This window comes from Lycorma delicatula, chromosome 1 (genome assembly GCF_047948215.1).
Source record: "Lycorma delicatula isolate Av1 chromosome 1, ASM4794821v1, whole genome shotgun sequence".
NCBI classification, from domain to species: domain Eukaryota; kingdom Metazoa; phylum Arthropoda; class Insecta; order Hemiptera; family Fulgoridae; genus Lycorma; species Lycorma delicatula.
In genome coordinates, this window is record NC_134455.1 from 272040294 (window position 1) to 272057961 (window position 17668).

The 17668-nt window shown below is 29.1% G+C and overlaps 1 protein-coding gene across 6 annotated transcripts in view; it reads left to right on the forward strand.

Moving 5' to 3' along the window:
- Positions 1-17228, forward strand: part of LOC142331669 (mannosylglucosyl-3-phosphoglycerate phosphatase) — a 113094-nt gene extending 95866 nt beyond the window's left edge. For 5 of the 6 annotated variants that reach the window (XM_075377703.1, XM_075377736.1, XM_075377717.1 and 2 more), the window contains 2 exons: positions 1072-1312; positions 7322-7812. In XM_075377703.1, coding sequence (XP_075233818.1) covers positions 1072-1312; positions 7322-7429 — 349 coding nt within the window. In that variant the 3' untranslated portion in view covers positions 7430-7812. Of the gene's footprint in view, positions 1-1071; positions 1313-7321; positions 7813-16985 lie in introns of those variants that run through there. The other variant, XM_075377709.1, reaches the window with a different exon arrangement.
- The last annotated feature ends 440 nt before the right edge of the window (positions 17229-17668 follow it).

Here is a 17668-nt window from a genome sequence, read left to right on the forward strand (position 1 = left end):
TTTTTTCTTCATCTTACCCTAGTAAAAGTTTGAGAATATTTATACTAGCTCTGGTAAATCCTCAACTGAGAAAGATAATGGTATCCAAGTTTTTGTTTTTAGCCTTTTCTTTTGACCCTGAATTTGAATTATGTTATATATACATATATTTTTTTTACTAAAAGTAAAAAATATATGTACACAATACAATAAAAAATGCTGAAAAAAATTACTATATATTTTTCTAAAACCAATAGAACTTAATACTTCTGACATATCTGCAGTGAACTTGTTCTATAAGCAGCCCTTTAGGTTTTAGATCTTTGAGTCTAATTATTGACTCAAAGGTTAAATGTGATAATTACATTGATCATTTACATAAAAGACTGTAGTTATTTTTAAACCTTAAGCTGTTAAGTACTTCAGTAGGCTGTTAAGTACTTAAGTAGTGATGCTATTTGGGCTGGATTCGAGTAGAACTGCATTTTTCCATATTTTTGTGAAATTTTAATCAGATGAATATACCTTTAAAGTTTAGAGGAACACTTCCTTAAACACTGTGTGTGTGTGTGTGCGTGCGCGCGCGTGTGCGTGCGTGTGCGCGCGCGCGTGCGTGTGTGTGTGTTATATTGTAGACAAATTTGGATTTGAATGAAATTTGTAATTTCTGTTATAAAGAGAAACATTTGAATAGTCAGTACTGAATTTGTGAGAAAGTTACTGCTGCAATCACCTATGAAATAGAGGTTGTTTAGGTAGCAGATATTTGTCTCATCATTATTCATTTGTTCACCTGAAAGAAGACAAATCTGATTAAATCTTTCTTTCAGAGTCTGCCTCATATGTAAAGCTTGTAGGCTTTTAATTCAGTTTTAAGGTTTATTTCTTATAGGTTTTAGGAGTTCATTTAAGAAGAGTTCATTTAAGAAATTTCTTGGTGCAAAACCTTTTTTCTAATGAGTATTAAAAAAATTATATATGTGCTTATACATTCAATGTAAAATTTATTTATCAGTTTTTAAAAAAATATATTAATGTTTTAAAACTTATAAACTGCAAGAAAAACTATACTTTATTTTTAAATTTTTTCAGGCACAGTCTTGTGAAGATGTTGGATACGGCAGAACTAGATGGCCCTCCCCCTTTAAGACGAGCTAGTACAACTGATTCATCTACTTCATCACATGCTTCATATACACATAATCCTCATAATCCACATGTTGCACATCCACATCCTCGATTAACAAGACGAGCTTCCCTCGATGATCTTGAAAACAGCACTTGTGCATTAGCACCACGTGTAGAAAATAGGATTGTATTATTAACAGATCAGGTAGTATAAATTAATCATTTTAATAAATAATATGTAACTTAAAACTGTAATTAATAAATCTGTAACTTTGAAATCTGTTTTCTTTTATTTTTTAAATTTCAATGGTACTGCTTGAAAGATTTTAGATGTTTATATATCCTTGAAGTACTTTGTTATATATGTGTTTTACTGTCTGATAAAATGAAATTTTTACAGAAATAGTAATACAACCATAATAAGAATCAGATAATAAACAACCATAATAAATCAGAATACAACCATAATAAGACAGTCATAACGCAACGATAACACAGACAACAATAAGAAATAAAAAACTACTGATTTTTGGTGCCATAAAAAAAATTTAGCATTAAAAAATAATTTCTACTCAATAATGTAGCATTAATAATTATATAATTAATTGAAAATGTATTTTTATGTGAAAATAAATAAATAATTCATGAATGAATTATTTATGAATTTATCTATTTCATGAATGAAATAGAAATTGAAACAGAAAAGAGTGACTAGTTGATAAAACTAAATGCAGTCCAGATGGAAAAATTATATAATGGGTAAGATAAGGGGGACATCGCCTGAATGCCCACAGGAATGAAAAAGTGATACAGAACAGAATTTTTATTGTATAATTGTTTATACATTTAACTACCAGATTGGTATAGATTATATAAGATTGGTATAAATTATAAAAATCATCAAACTACCAAAAAAAATATTCTGTAAGTAAATTTTATTAAATGTTAACATAGGGGAGATGTGATGGATATACTTTCTTAATGAGAGTAGCAGGTAGTCTGGCATTAATAAGTCTTGAGACTTATTAGGAGAAAGTAAAATAATAGTAACTTACTTCCTCAGCCAAAATGGGAAAAAGAAAAATGTAATGCTAGAACTGTTTGTTTAAAATAATTTTGTTATAAATTGTGCTCTTTTAAGTTAGCTCCTAAAGTAGTTACTAATGAAGTTAAGAACATTAGAAAAATATTTATTAAACATTTCAGCAATTTCTGTACCAGAATTAATTAACCACCGTTCACAAGTAAACTGATGCTTAAAGGCTAATTTTTATTTGTTACTGCAAGCCGATTTGTAATATCGCATTTACATCTTGGAGGAAAGCATAGGTCTAAAAATTTGATTATGTTTATCTACCTTCTCTCGTATCTAACTTTATCGGTACATAAAATATACTGTTCTTTGAGTCGACTGCTAGGTAAATTATTTTTATACATTTGGTTTATTTTTTACTATTATATTTAAATCTTTGTCACCCTAGGTTTTAACTTTTTTCTGTCAGAACTAGTGACTGCAGATATTGAAGTGTTAATATTTCATAACTGAATCAAGAAACATTAACATCATAATTTAAATACACAGTTCAAGTTCAAGTTCTAAACTAAACTTCAAGTTCTGTAAAAGGTAGCAAGACAATCACAGTCTTCAATCAGCTCATACTTCTCAACTTATTAAACCTCATGCTCTAAGAAACAGCATCAAACAGGTTATTTATATTTATTTGATGGTGTTACCTCGGCATTAGCAGTAGCAACCTTTATTTTATTAAAAAATATACAAATGATCTAATTAATATATGATTGATACAAAATTAACAATTATTCACAGGTGATATAATGTAAATATATGAATTCAAAACCATTAAGACACAATAATTTATAATAATGTCAAATATTCTGTAATTTTTTTTTTAAATTATATTATCTCCAAAACATATTATTCTATGGGACTTATAGTAAAAACCAGTATTTAAATTACTTAAGTAATGAAGAACAGGGTATAAAACTGAGATTATTATGTTTGATGTATAAGATGGGAAAATCTGAACCTGTAATGTTACAATTTAACATAGAATATACTCCAGAAAAGCAAAATTTTTAATTAGAATAATTAAGTTAGCTGTAATCCATCTTTAATGAAAAGATGGAACATAACCATGTATTTAAAAAAGAATTACTATATCCAGGTTATTGAGGGTTTACAGGGTATAATAAGAGTTTTAACTGATACAGATTTAAAATAAAGGGGGAAAAGTCTTTAGTAGATCTTTTTATAGATCTTTCAATAAATTAAATAGTCTATCATTCTTGGCAAGAAATGATTAAAATGATCTGAGCTAGCCAATAATTATTTATTTGATTCCATAAATAAATAAATAATAATAAAGTGACAATGAACTTTTGATGAAAAATTAAAAAAACTAGTTAAAGGAAAACATTTATAATAAAAAAGTGAAGATGAAGCATTAAATGGATTTTATGATATGATGTGATATGTTGTGTTTAAATAGATAAAAATACTCCAGGTATAAAAGAATGTCTACATTAAATCTAAAAAATGAATTGTAGATTGATAATTTACTTTACTAACAGGATTAATAAAATAATTTTCATAATTCTTTCAAAAAGTTAAAACACAGTTATGTCTGTTAAAAACTACCATAATATGCATGAAACGTGCAAGATAAAGTACATATAAGTATATAGGAAGACAAAGTTACAGCATTTCATTATCTTTGTATATACAATGCTAAGAAGTTTAAGAATGGTTTAGGATTATTAACCTATGATAAAAGCATATGGTGTGGATGTTAGTATTATTTCTGATAATTTATGTGTAGCAGTCAGTAATACTGAGAAAGTAACAGATAATTAATTTTAATAACTACTTCTTAATTATTAGAAAAAAAAGAATATCAAATGTGGGCATGAAAATGAATCTGAATTGTAAAATATACTGTATATCAATAGGTTACTCTTCCAGATAAAGATCATAACACTGTTTTTTCAAGTTAATTTTTTCTTACTGCCTTGAAGAATGACTATGCTAATTTCAGTAGTACTGTGTTTTGTATCAGGTCATCCATAACTGTTGTGGCTCTAGTACCTTAACTAGAAAAAAATTTCCACACTTTCATGTTTGAAAACATTTTTAACATAAATTATTATCATGCCTTTTATTCCTCTCTCGGTTTAAGTGGGACTGTGCTTCATTTGTTTACGGTTTCTTAACAAAAATAAGAGTAATTGGTTTCCTTTCTTCCTTATAAGGGAAAAGATGCACTTTGCACTTATTGATTCTTCAAAGTCTGTAAATTAATGTCATTAAGAGAGTGGAGAATAATTGGTCCTGCTATAACAACATAAATAATTCCAATTATTCCCCAAATTTCTTTCAGTTACCAATTTTCCTTCCTGGTTTAATTCAATGTTAATATGTTTCCAATAGTATGTTTTCTTAAGGAGATTAGTAGTGAAAAGTCCAAATTACTGCAGTGAATATTCAAGATGCTGAAATTTAACATTGAAATAGCAATTGTAAATATTTATTTAAAAAAAAAGAAAAATTATCATATTTCTTTACTTAATTATTAATTTAAATCAATTCATTCATTAGTTTGAAAGTGGGAATATTTAAATTAATTTTTTATGTGGTGTCCCAGAGCATACTTACCTGGAAAGTATCTCTCTATTTAGAAAGTTCTATGAAAGTCTATATTATATAAAAATATAATGTTAAGTTCTGCTTATTAACAATTGTGAGTAATTAATTATATTCAAGCACTTTTGGAAATATTATTTTTCATCTTCAGGAACATATGATGATAGAGTATATTTTATAAATATTCACTTCGGATATTAAAAATTGAGATAGAGTAAAATAAATTAAAATTTAAATAAACATAACAATGATCGTCATGGTAATAAAAATTAAGTCAACGTTTGTACGTCTTGTCAATAGAAGAGTTTCGATTGTTATGTCATAACAATTGAAGAGTTATACGGAGGAAATGAATTAGAAAATGGTTTTATAGAGGAAGAAGAGGAAGTTGAGGAGGATGAAATGGGAGAAACAATACTGAGATCTGAATTTAAGAGAGCATTAAAAGATTTAAATGGCAGAAAGGCTCCTGGAATAGACGGAATACCTGTAGAATTACTGCGCAGTGCAGGGGAGGAGGCGATTGATAGATTATACAAACTGGTGTGTAATATTTATGAAAAAGGGGAATTTCCGTCAGACTTCAAAAAAAGTGTTATAGTAATGATACCAAAGAAATCAGGGGCAGATAAATGTGAAGAATACAGAACAATTAGTTTAACTAGTCATGCATCAAAAATCTTAACTAGAATTCTATACAGAAGAATTGAGAGGAGAGTGGAGGAAGTGTTAGGAGAAGACCAATTTGGTTTCAGGAAAAGTATAGGGACACGGGAAGCAATTTTAGGCCTCAGATTAATAGTAGAAGGAAGATTAAAGAAAAACAAACCAACATACTTGGCGTTTATAGACCTAGAAAAGGCATTCGATAACGTAGACTGGAATAAAATGTTCAGCATTTTAAAAAAATTAGGGTTCAAATACAGAGATAGAAGAACAATTGCTAACATGTACAGGAACCAAACAGCAACAGTAGCAATTGAAGAACATAAGAAAGAAGCCATAATAAGAAAGGGAGTCCGACAAGGATGTTCTCTATCTCCGTTACTTTTTAATCTTTACATGGAACTAGCAGTTAATGATGTTAAAGAACAATTTAGATTCGGAGTAACAGTACAAGGTGAAAAGATAAAGATGCTACGATTTGCTGATGATATAGTAATTCTAGCCGAGAATAAAAAGGATTTAGAAGAAACAATGAACGGCATAGATGAAGTCCTACGCAAGAACTATCGCATGAAAATAAACAAGAACAAAACAAAAGTAATGAAATGTAGTAGAAATAACAAAGATGGACCACTGAATGTGAAAATAGGAGGAGAAAAGATTATGGAGGTAGAAGAATTTTGTTATTTGGGAAGTAGAATTACTAAAGATGGACGAAGCAGGAGCGATATAAAATGCCGAATAGCACAAGCTAAACGAGCCTTCAGTAAGAAATATAAGTTGTTTACATCAAAAATTAATTTAAATGTCAGGAAAAGATTTTTGAAAGTGTATGTTTGGAGTGTCGCTTTATATGGAAGTGAAACTTGGACAATCGGAGTATCTGAGAAGAAAAGGTTAGAAGCTTTTGAAATGTGGTGCTATAGGAGAATGTTAAAAATCAGATGGGTGGATAAAGTGACAAATGAGGAGGTATTGCGGCAAATAGATGAAGAAAGAAGCATTTGGAAAAATATAGTTAAAAGAAGAGACAGACTTATAGGCCACATACTAAGGCATCCTGGAATAGTCGCTTTAATTTTGGAAGGACAGGTAGAAGGGAAAAATTGTGTAGGCAGGCCACGTTTGGAATATGTAAAACAAATTGTTGATGATGTAGGATGTAGAGGGTATACTGAAATGAAACGACTAGCACTAGATAGGGAATCTTGGAGAGCTGCATCAAACCAGTCAAGTGACTGAAGACAAAAAAAAAAAAAAAAAAAAGTCATAACAATTGAGTGGACATAACAATTGAGACTTCTATTGACAAGATATATAAACGATTACTTAATTTTTATTACCATGACGATCATTGTTATGTTTATTTAAATTTTAATTTATTTTACTCTATCTCAATTTTTAATATGTGAAGTGAATATTTATAAAATATACTCGATCATCATATGTTCCTGAAGATGGAAAATAATATTTCCAGAAGCATTTGAATATAATTATTCACAATTGTTGGTAAGCGGAATTTATAATTGTATTTTTATATATTATATGCACCAACAGGCCATGCTAAGTAAAATTAATCTAAAAGTCTATATTAATAAACAAAATATTACACAAATATTACAAATGTGCTATCAGTTAATATATGCCGACCTGAGTAGATTTGATGAGAGGTAGCACCTCTGCTCTATTTTGGTTTTTTCCATTTACATTTCTATTTTGTAACATTCTTGAAATATTTTTTTTTTCAAGTGAATTTCTAAGATGTTTTAATTAAAAAGAGAATGTTACATTATTTAATTAAATTATGAACTATATTCAGTGTACAGAGATAAATCTGATGATACTTTTTTATTTATTTTTTGTTAATACTTGTTGTTTTTTCCTTAGGTTCGGAAAGATTTACTTCTGGCTAGACAACGACTAGAAGCTGATTCTGTAATTCCAGAAGTGGAAGAATTTGATTCAAACTCACCACCTGGTAGTTTCGATATGTGAATAATTGACGTAATTGCTTTGTGATATAATTTCTAGTGATAATTCCATTTATTTTCTTGTGTTACCACAAAAACCGTAGCAATTTTATTATTTAAAAAAATTTTCAGGTGGTATTCTTCAGGTTCAAACATTTTAATTATTAAACTCTCCTGCTGGTACAACCTGTTGTATTTTGGCTTAATAAATAACAATACAGCTGGCCATCCCCAGTGTTATACCTGTGAAACAATTAGGTCCACAGATTCTTATAAACTGGAGAGTGATTTTGTGGTTTTTACTGTTGTAATTTTTATGTTTTGTTAAAAGTTAAATGTTTTATTTCTGAATTTGTTTGAAGTTCTTTTTACTCTGTATAAGGTGACCAAATACAGAATAAACTTTTATTTTTATTTTTTTTATTTTATATATAAGATTGTATAAAAAGATTTTCATCCTCAAAGTATCTAGTTAGAAAAAGTGACACTAGAATTGGTTTATGAAAATAAACATTTTAAGGAGCATACTAATGATTTTGAAATGGATGACCCATTGTGACAGATAACGCAGACTTTTGCAATCAAAGCATTGATCTTCTTCCAATGACTTCAACCTTTGGCATATGATCACTACCCAAAGTTTGTAGTGTAAAATTTTACTCTGTAAAATTTTCTAAATAATTCAGTTACACTTATTTCGTAATTGCCTGATATAAGATTTTGTGTTATAAAATGGTTAAAGATAAATTATAATTATTATGTATAAGATAAATTAAATGGTAATTTTTTTTAATTTTGATTGTAGTTTTGTGTATAACATGGAATAGCATATATGTATGTATATATATATATATATATATATATATATATATAATTTTATTGAAATTAATCATTTAAGATTATTCCTCTGTACTTTAAATTCTAGTAACATTAACCACTTACTATAATAATTGACATAATATACCTTTTACCTTAATTTTATCATGATAGTAATTTTCTAAGGATCCCGCATCCTCAGTTCAAATTAACAATGTGCGTATGCAGCATATTGTTCATTTTTGTTAATGTAGTATTTTTAATTTATGCTAGATCTTTAATATTTTAATTTTAATGTGCAATTTAATAAAATGAACTCAATCTTGTCTGGGGATACAGGAAAGTACTCTCATGATAAAGTTAAGAAATATCTTATCTTAATTGTCATATTAGGTGGTTTATGTTAGTAGAATTTAAATATATAAAATGCAGCACCAAATGCATATTTGTGTCCAAGCATGCTGTTTGGAAGAGCACATAACTCATGTCAATTGGAAACACCTAAGATCAGGCTCCAAACAAAATCTCCTACAGACTTAAAAACCTTGTTAGGACAATTCCCTATTAAACTAAATTTGTTAAACATAATTTTAATTATTATAAAGCTCTCATAGATATTCATATGATAAACTGAATCTCTTCACAACTTGATCAATTCACAATACCAGAGCCTGTCTGGAAGTAGCATCCTAGAAAATAAAGTGATTCAAAAAATAAAATAAATAAAAGATAGCACTGACAGATTTTACTCTTACTTTGAATCACTTTATCTTTTATTTATTTTATTTTTTTTTAGCATGTGTCAGAATAATAAAATGTTGAAGAGTACTTTGTATACACATAATGGAAAAAAAGAAGTTTTATATTATATGAAAGCTTGTTCTTTTCTAGGTTGTTAGTTGCAATTTATCTGAAGAAAATTTGTAGTGATTGCAGAATAAATTTAAAAGATTATAGTTTTTGTTTTTTGCCTGTTTTTCTATTAGTCCAATTGAGTATTCCATAACTTCCTTAACAGATTATATGAAAAATTATTAAAGTGCATATAAGAACAAAGTTTTATCTGCTGTTACCAGCATTCCAAAAACATTTTTCATTGTTTGGTTTCAATGTGGCTTTCAAAAGTACCTACGCTTTTTTTAGATATAACATTTTGAAGTCGTCGTTAAAAACAGAAAATTTTTCGATTAAACTATTCTGTATGTAGAAATGTTTACATAAATATGCCTTTCAGAATAATTTTACCATTTTAAAAATGAATTTCTATTTCAGCTCTTAATTAGACAGGGATTTTTTTTCCCACCGAGCCGTGGGTTTAAACAATATTATTGTATATTTATGTAGTTCCATAATCTCATTTGATAACAAAATTAAAAGGAATTTATGTTAAAACAGATCTTGGTAACAGGTATCTTGGTTGTCAGTTTGGAAAGAGTACAGTTACTTCATACAATTGCGTGAAAAGTCAGATAATTGGACAAGCATTAAACTTGTACTTTATTTTACACTTACATGAAGTAACTGTACTTGTTAACAGATAGCCAAGATATTCAATCTTGAAATTGAAATTACATACATTGTTATTTGAAATTGTGAAATTACACATATTCCATTAGATTCTTGCTGAAAAAAATATTTAAGCTCAAAAAAGGATTTCTCACGTTTAATGAGAGATGCAAATTTAAAAAAAATAATCATCGTATTAAAACTGACCATTGCAAAAAGTATTGAAATGATTAAAAGAACACTCTCTTCTTAAATAAACTTAATTAGTAGTTTCTTTTTCTTTTCATATAATCTCTTTTGGATGTTACAGAATGATGAATTGCACTAATAAAATCAAGTACTTTTTAATTGCTTTTCTTCAAATCACAATGGTTTTTTCATGTTTGTCCTCAAATCTTGCATCCTTAATTTAACATACTTCCTGATATTGCCAATTGATGAAATTTTGCACAGTTACTAAGGTTGGGTGACAATACAATATTCTACTATTACTTTTGCAAACATCCTCCTGTACAGGAGTAAATTAAGGTTGTGGGTGTAAAAAATTGCAAAACAGTTATGCAGGGTTTTTGAGGTCGCAGATGACAAATCCGATAGCCATTTGACATAACAGAATGACAAAAAACTTAGTAAGGGAGTTTTTGTGGTTTCAAATGTGACAACATTGCATTATCACACACACGCACACACACACACACACACACACACACACACACACACACATATATATATATATATATATATATATACATATATACATACATACAAAGGTAAGTCAAATATTATCTGCAATGAAGTTAAAAATTTTATTGCAATACAAATAGGAGACTACATCATTTTTCAACATAGTCTCCTTGCATTTCAATGCACTTGGTCCATCGTTGCACAAGCTTCCTGATGCCCCCTTAAAGAAGATTTTCATTTGAGCTGCGAGCCAGGAATGCACCGCTTCTTTCACTGTTTCGTCTGAAGTAAATTGACTGCCCCTTAATGCGTCTTTGAGTGGACCAAACAAGTGGTAGTCAGAAGGGGCAAGATCAGGACTACACGGAAGATGAGCCAGTACTTCAAAGTTGAGTTTCTGGAGCGTTTCAACAATGTAGGCAGCAGTATGTGGATGGGCATTGTCATACAACAACACAACACCTTTCGACAACTGTCCTCAGCGTTTGCTTCGAATTGCAGGCTTCAGCTTGGCAATAAGCATCTCACTGTAACGCGCACTGTTTATTGTTGTGCCCCTTTCCTTATAATGTTCCAGTACTGGGCCTTGTTAGTCCCAAAAAACCATAAGCATCAGTTTTCCTGCGGACGGTTGGGTCTTGAACTTTTTTTTACAGGGCGAATTTGGATATTTTCATTCCATATTCTGCCGTTTACTCCGGCTCGTAATGGATCCATGTTTCATCACCAGTGATGATTCTGTCTAAGATGTCCCGTTTGTTACCATAGCGATCCAAATGTTTTTGGCAGATGTCCAAGCGCGTTTGTTTATGCAACTGTGTGAATTGTTTTGGGACCCATCTTGCATAGACAAGTCTTGAAACCCAAGTCTTTTTTGGATGATTTCTTTGGCAGAACCATGACTAATTTGCAGACGATGTGCCGCTTCATCAGTAGTTACTCATCTATCTAAGAAAACCATGTAACGTGCATACTCAATGTTTTCCTCATTTGTGGCCGTAAATGGTCGTCCGGCTCCTTCGTCGTGTGTAACACTTGTGCAACCATTTTTTAATTTTTCACTCCATTCGTAAACACTCCATTGGAGCAAAACACTGTTCCCATACTGCACCGAAAGTCTTCGCTGAATTTTGGCCCCTGATACACCTTCTGACCATAAAAAATGGATCACCAAACGTTGCTCTTCTTTGGTGCAAACAGAAAACGGAGCAGCCATGGTTAACGGCAGGGCAGTGATAATGGAACTAACCTAGCAGCATCAAACCTGCACAGACATAACAACAATTAAACCACGCATGCGTTATCTACGCAACACTACTACCAACATAAACAAAAGTGTAACTAAATTGTGGATAATAATTGGCCTTACCCTTGTATATCGTTGTTATATACCCTTGTATAGATAATATTGGCCTATACCCTTGTATAATCATCTGTATAAAGATGATTTTTGGTGGGCAGTAAAGTATAAAGTGAGTTTTGAAAAAATTTTGTTATATTATTATGCATTATTTTATGTAATTCCTACAGGTTTTCTTTAATTAAATTGCAGCTTGCAGTAATAACATATAATGAAACAAGGTTTAAATATGATACCAATTAATTTTTCCATCTAGTGGTTTGTAAAATAGAACTCTTCAAAGACTAGCACTTTCTTTTAGGGTGCATTTCTGTCACGATCCATGTAGACCACTGAAGTTAAATAAACAGTTAGTGTTTTGACATTTGCTGCCGAAAAATAAATGGTTTCCTTTTGAGTGGATGATTTTGCATCTTTTATTTCACTAAATCGGTTACCATAAATAACTACATGTGTTCAGTGCCATTCCACTTTTAATCCTTAATGTAATATATCTACTGTAGACTAATTGGAAATTCTTATTTTTGTAATTGTATGATGTAGCTGTATTAAGAAGGTATATCAAATATCAAAGGTTTTCCATTAAAGCTTATTTTGATATTCAGGTTTCCCAGTCAATTATAAAATGAAAATTATCTTTCCATAAGGCTTTAAACGCTCTTCATTTTATTATACTAAAATCATGTAAAATTCAAACACTAAATTTTTATTTTTTACTTAATTCTTCTGCACTCAAGAGGTAGACGACTACTGGTACTTTTTTTTGCTTATCATTAGTTGCCTAAAAGTGGTCTTAGTATCGTGACTTCTTATTCATTAACTATTTTTATTTACAGTCATTATTCATATTTTATTTAAATGATTATTTATTTACAATTGCTTGGTACGAATGGAATTTTAATGTAAATGCTGGGTTTTTCACAGTGATGCATTCGTTTACATACTTATTTATATTCAAACTTATTTGACTGCAACTGTTTTCTTAAAATTGGGTATATGCATTTTGCTAATCTTTGGCCATCAACCTTTGATTCAGATGAGATCACCTCTTAAAAATTTAAAGTAAATTGTTTTCAATATTTTTTTTTAACATTGAATACACATTTACTGATAGTTAGTTCTTTCCATTATATTTGAAATTTAACTTTGCATAAAAAAAAAGTAATTGTAATCAATTTCTTTTTGTTTAAATAACTTTACAAAGGCTATTTTATTTTCTGTGTGTTCAGTTAAAAAAATAAAAATTATATATATATACGTATATAAATATTTGACCGTCTAAAAAGTTGCAAAGTATATTAGGGAAAAACTTTTTAATATTAAAAGAAACAAATATTAATTTAGCATTTAAATTTACCAGCATCCGTGGTGCGAGTGGTAGTTCTCGGCCTTTCATCCAGAGGTTCTGGGTTCGAATCCCAGTGAAGCATGGCATTTTCTCATGCTACAAAAATTGTCATTTCATAAAAAAAAGAAATTTAAATTTGTGCTTTCAAATATGCTTGAAACCACAGAGATTGCAGAATAATAAAATTAAAAACAGTTGTTTTTTTTTTATTCCTCGTGCAAAAATGTTAACATTATTTATTCTATTAAAACAGGATTGACCTTAATATTTTTACATCTGAGGAAATTAATTTTCAATTAATTGAAATTATCTTAATGTTAATTTTCATTATTTAATAACGATTAAGCATATAAGATGTTACCAATCATTTATGCCTTGTACTATTATTATCAGGCTTTTACTAACAAATTAGTAGCCTGTTAATCTTATTTAATTTTTCAATTCTTTTGCTGATTGTATATCAGAGGAATTTTATGGTATTTCTCCTTTCATCGAGTCGTGATTAATTAGGTAAAGTCAAATCTTATTTCCACTACATGTCATTGAGATATAAAAGACAGTAACTGGTAGTCTTAGCTGTGTTAACATATCGGTTACTGTTTTATGAATACTTCAGTTAAGTAACATCACATATGACTGACTGTTTGGATAAGTGACGGTTCATTTACATCAAATGCTGCTGCTGGAACCTTTTAGAAGTTGGCATTAGGAAGGTTGTTTGTAAAAATTATGCTGAATCTGTCCTACCTAAGCTCAAGAAAAACAGACATAAAAGTAAATACATTAAGATAAGGTGTTGAAAATTCTCATTTCTAAGAATCTAGAAATAATTTTCTAAATAAAGTTTTATTCCTAGACATCTCTAAATTGTTTTGCTGGATGAGTTTAAAAATTGAGCTGCATATTAATTAAACATTTTTGGTTAATATGAAAAAGTAACTTGTCAGATTGAATATGTGTGTTGAATGAGATCCATAGGGATGGTATAAATAGGGATTAAGAAATCTAGTTTTACTTATTAAGCACATCATCCCGTTTGGACATAAATTTTACAAGATAAAATATAAAAACTTAATACAGAAAGTGCTCTCTAAATCAGAAACAGAAAATAAATTTTTATAACAACAATGAAATTTGGAATTTTTTATTGTGATCCAAAAACAAAGAGAACTGCAAAAAACTATCATATTCTCAAGAATCAGAAAAGTGCTCTGCACTTTTCATTTGTAGATTGTTTAAATAACAATCTACAAATGGCATTGGAAAATTTGTTTTGTATGAAAGTTAAAAAAAAAGTTATCTGAATAGATTCACTTTTCTTAATATTGATATGTAGAGCTAATTTTTTTAAAGATTAATTTACCATTTAAACTGGAAGATGCTTGTGTATAAGAATATGTCACTTTGTTCTTCGTCATTATTTCTATATTTGGCCTATAAACATTACAAATTCGCTTGTGAATTTCAGCCATAAAATTGTATTTTCCCATAAAAAATCAGATTACTCCTTGTACTTCATTTGTAAGAGGATCATGATTTGTAGCACTTATTATAAATGGATGAATAAAAACAACTAACAACAAAATGACTAAACTATTGTCGCTAACAGCTGATTATTGATTGAAATAACTGAGTTACACAGGTGCCATCTGTTTACATCACGTATGTAGGCAGCAAATTCAAAACAGACTTAGTTTAAAACCATGCCTTGTATATTAAGAATTCTTCAATTACTTACTTTGGTTGTGACAGAATCAAGACTAAAAGACTAGAATGTAAAACTGTAAAAAGTGACTGGAGTATAAAAAGTAAATAATTGAGCATGTACAGAAGATGCATTTAGGTTAAGATTTGGAAATTGGAATGAAGAAATTAATGAAGTGGCCAAATGATGCACAGAGGAAAAATATTTTCCAGTTCTTCAATAAAAATTTTTTTAAAAGTATAAACAATTGTAGTTATCAGTTACTTAATGCCATCAATTCTAATTATCTATCCAAAGGAAAACTGCACTTCGCATGGGTAATTTAAGTGATTTGTGGGGAATTAATTAAATATGATATCAGGCATTGTTATTTCATAAAATCTTTTATTTTAGGTTACCATTCTCTCCTAAAATCCTATTACTGTTAAATAATCAGTTCTTAGGAATATTAAAAAAAAGTGTATTACCTTATTAAGTTTTATATCTATATTGAAGATGGCAGATATTTAAATCGTGGGATAGGAGTAAGCATCATTCTTAAGTGCTTCCTACAGTTGTAAATTATGCCTGTGACAAATAGCAAATTTATTGTACTTGAATGCATTACTAACTCAAAATTAATTTACAACTTAATTAATTTGCATTTAATCTTATTTTTTGACTTACAGTTTGTTTCACCAAAAAAAAAAAGGGTTCAACTGAATAAAAGTCATACTATAATTACTTTTATTATAATTGTTAAATTAAATGTTCAATGATGTTGGTCAAACAGTCCTGGATCAACATAGGAGCTGCAATCATGATGTAAATTAAGGCTTGGGTTAGTTAATATCAGGTTGTAAAAGGTCTTCCCAAATATATTGGGAAGATTAGGAGTCTCTTTTCTAATTTAAAATTAATTATCTATTCAATAAATAAGAATATGTCATAATGACATATATTTTTAATTTTTGTTCTCTGTTGTTCATTACAACTTCTGGGAAAGACAATATAAACTTACTTTTTAATAAGTGAAAATTTTTCAGAGTTTCTATTCAGCTCCTTTGTCAGTGGTTTTATGGATTGGGATTTTTATGTCTTTTTTCAGATCATTGTGGTTATACTAATACAACAAAAGATAAAAAATTCTTATAGCAAAGTTGTAATAAACAAAACATTTCACATATAACAAATACTGCATTCAACTGGGCCGATCGAAGGATTTATCTGATTCTATTGTGGATGAAATATTTCACACTTTGAAAACAATGATATACAAGTCAAAATATTATGCATGTTGTGTCGATGATGTCATACTTCTTACAAAAGAAGCATAACTCATTGTCATTTTTCACTTTGATGATACAAAAACTACTTTCCAACTTAGATGCCATCAGAAACACTACAGATTGCTCAATTTCCTACACCTCACTACCAAGTAGATGTAAATACAGTTAGAAAAAAATATATAGAAAAGCTATCAAAGTATACGGTAACTGACTGATGCACTTACTTCACTATGCATCTAATCATTCCACACAGCACAGACATGCAGATTTTTCACACATACTTGCACTTAAATGTTTGCTGATAACTTCAATGAAGAACTCAACAAAAAAAAATATCTTGCATGATTATGTGATATACTCTTATTTGTTAACTCTGACACGTAGTAATGAAAAGTACATAACGTATCAAAAGTCATATATACATATACAAAACAATAAACTCTCAAACAAAATTATTACGTTGCTTTTTAAACTACAACTAAATAAAACACCAGTCCATATTGTACACTAATAAATAATCCAATAATTTACAACATTCAACTGCAGTGATTGTACATCAAACATTGGACAGACCCAATACACATTCAGTCATATTAAGAGAAAACATCCAAACATTCCTACATCACCTTTTATAAGCAGTCCAAAGACATTGGCTAAGAAATATAATGAAGGCCTAGGCTCCAAAAATGATCTTGTGGTAGGTATTTCTACAAATTTAGAACATGAGTTTTTTGATTAGTCTTTTTTCCTGTTATTGGTTAGTAGATTGTATCCAGTTTCTAACTTCTGTAAACGATTATCAGTTATTAGATCTTTACTTGATTTACATTAATTATTTCTTTAATATTTTTAGAATACATTATTTTTATAATACTGTTGTATTTTTATTTGCAGATCACCAGTTAACTTAATCCTCTGAACATATAAATGAACTCATTGATTGACATATGTTTTTTTTTATTTTTTAAGAATGAAATGCCAAATTTTGAAGTGTTAATATATGTTCATTAAATGTTTTTGCAAAATAGTACAAAGCTAAATTACTCTTTCTGATAACCAGTATATTCAACATAATTAAAATTGTTTTATTGTATATTCATCACTATAAATGAAATTAAAACAAAAAAATATCAAAAATGAAATGACTACTGTAATAAAAAAAATATATATTGTAGAAAACTGATCACCTAGCTTCAAGATTGTGGTTAGTGGGCAACACTAAGGATTCACTGATTCTATAAGATCCTGTCATCCTCAGCAAACAGGGTCAAACTTACACCTACAGAACCAATAATAGGAAAGACAGAATCAAGGGTAAGGAACAGGAGTGCTATTATAATCTATCTGTTGGCATAGATTGTCTTTCTCAAACCTACTCAGGTTTCTTTGAATCATGAGCTATGAAGACTGATATAAATTAGATAATAAAGTATGAAAAAAAATTATGCTGGTTTTTACTATTATGTTTTGGAATTAAATGCATTCAAGGACTTTTCCCACTAAATATGTGATGCATTTTCTTTTGGAATCAATTTACGGTTTAACATTGGGGTGTGCCCATTGCAGACAGAATATTG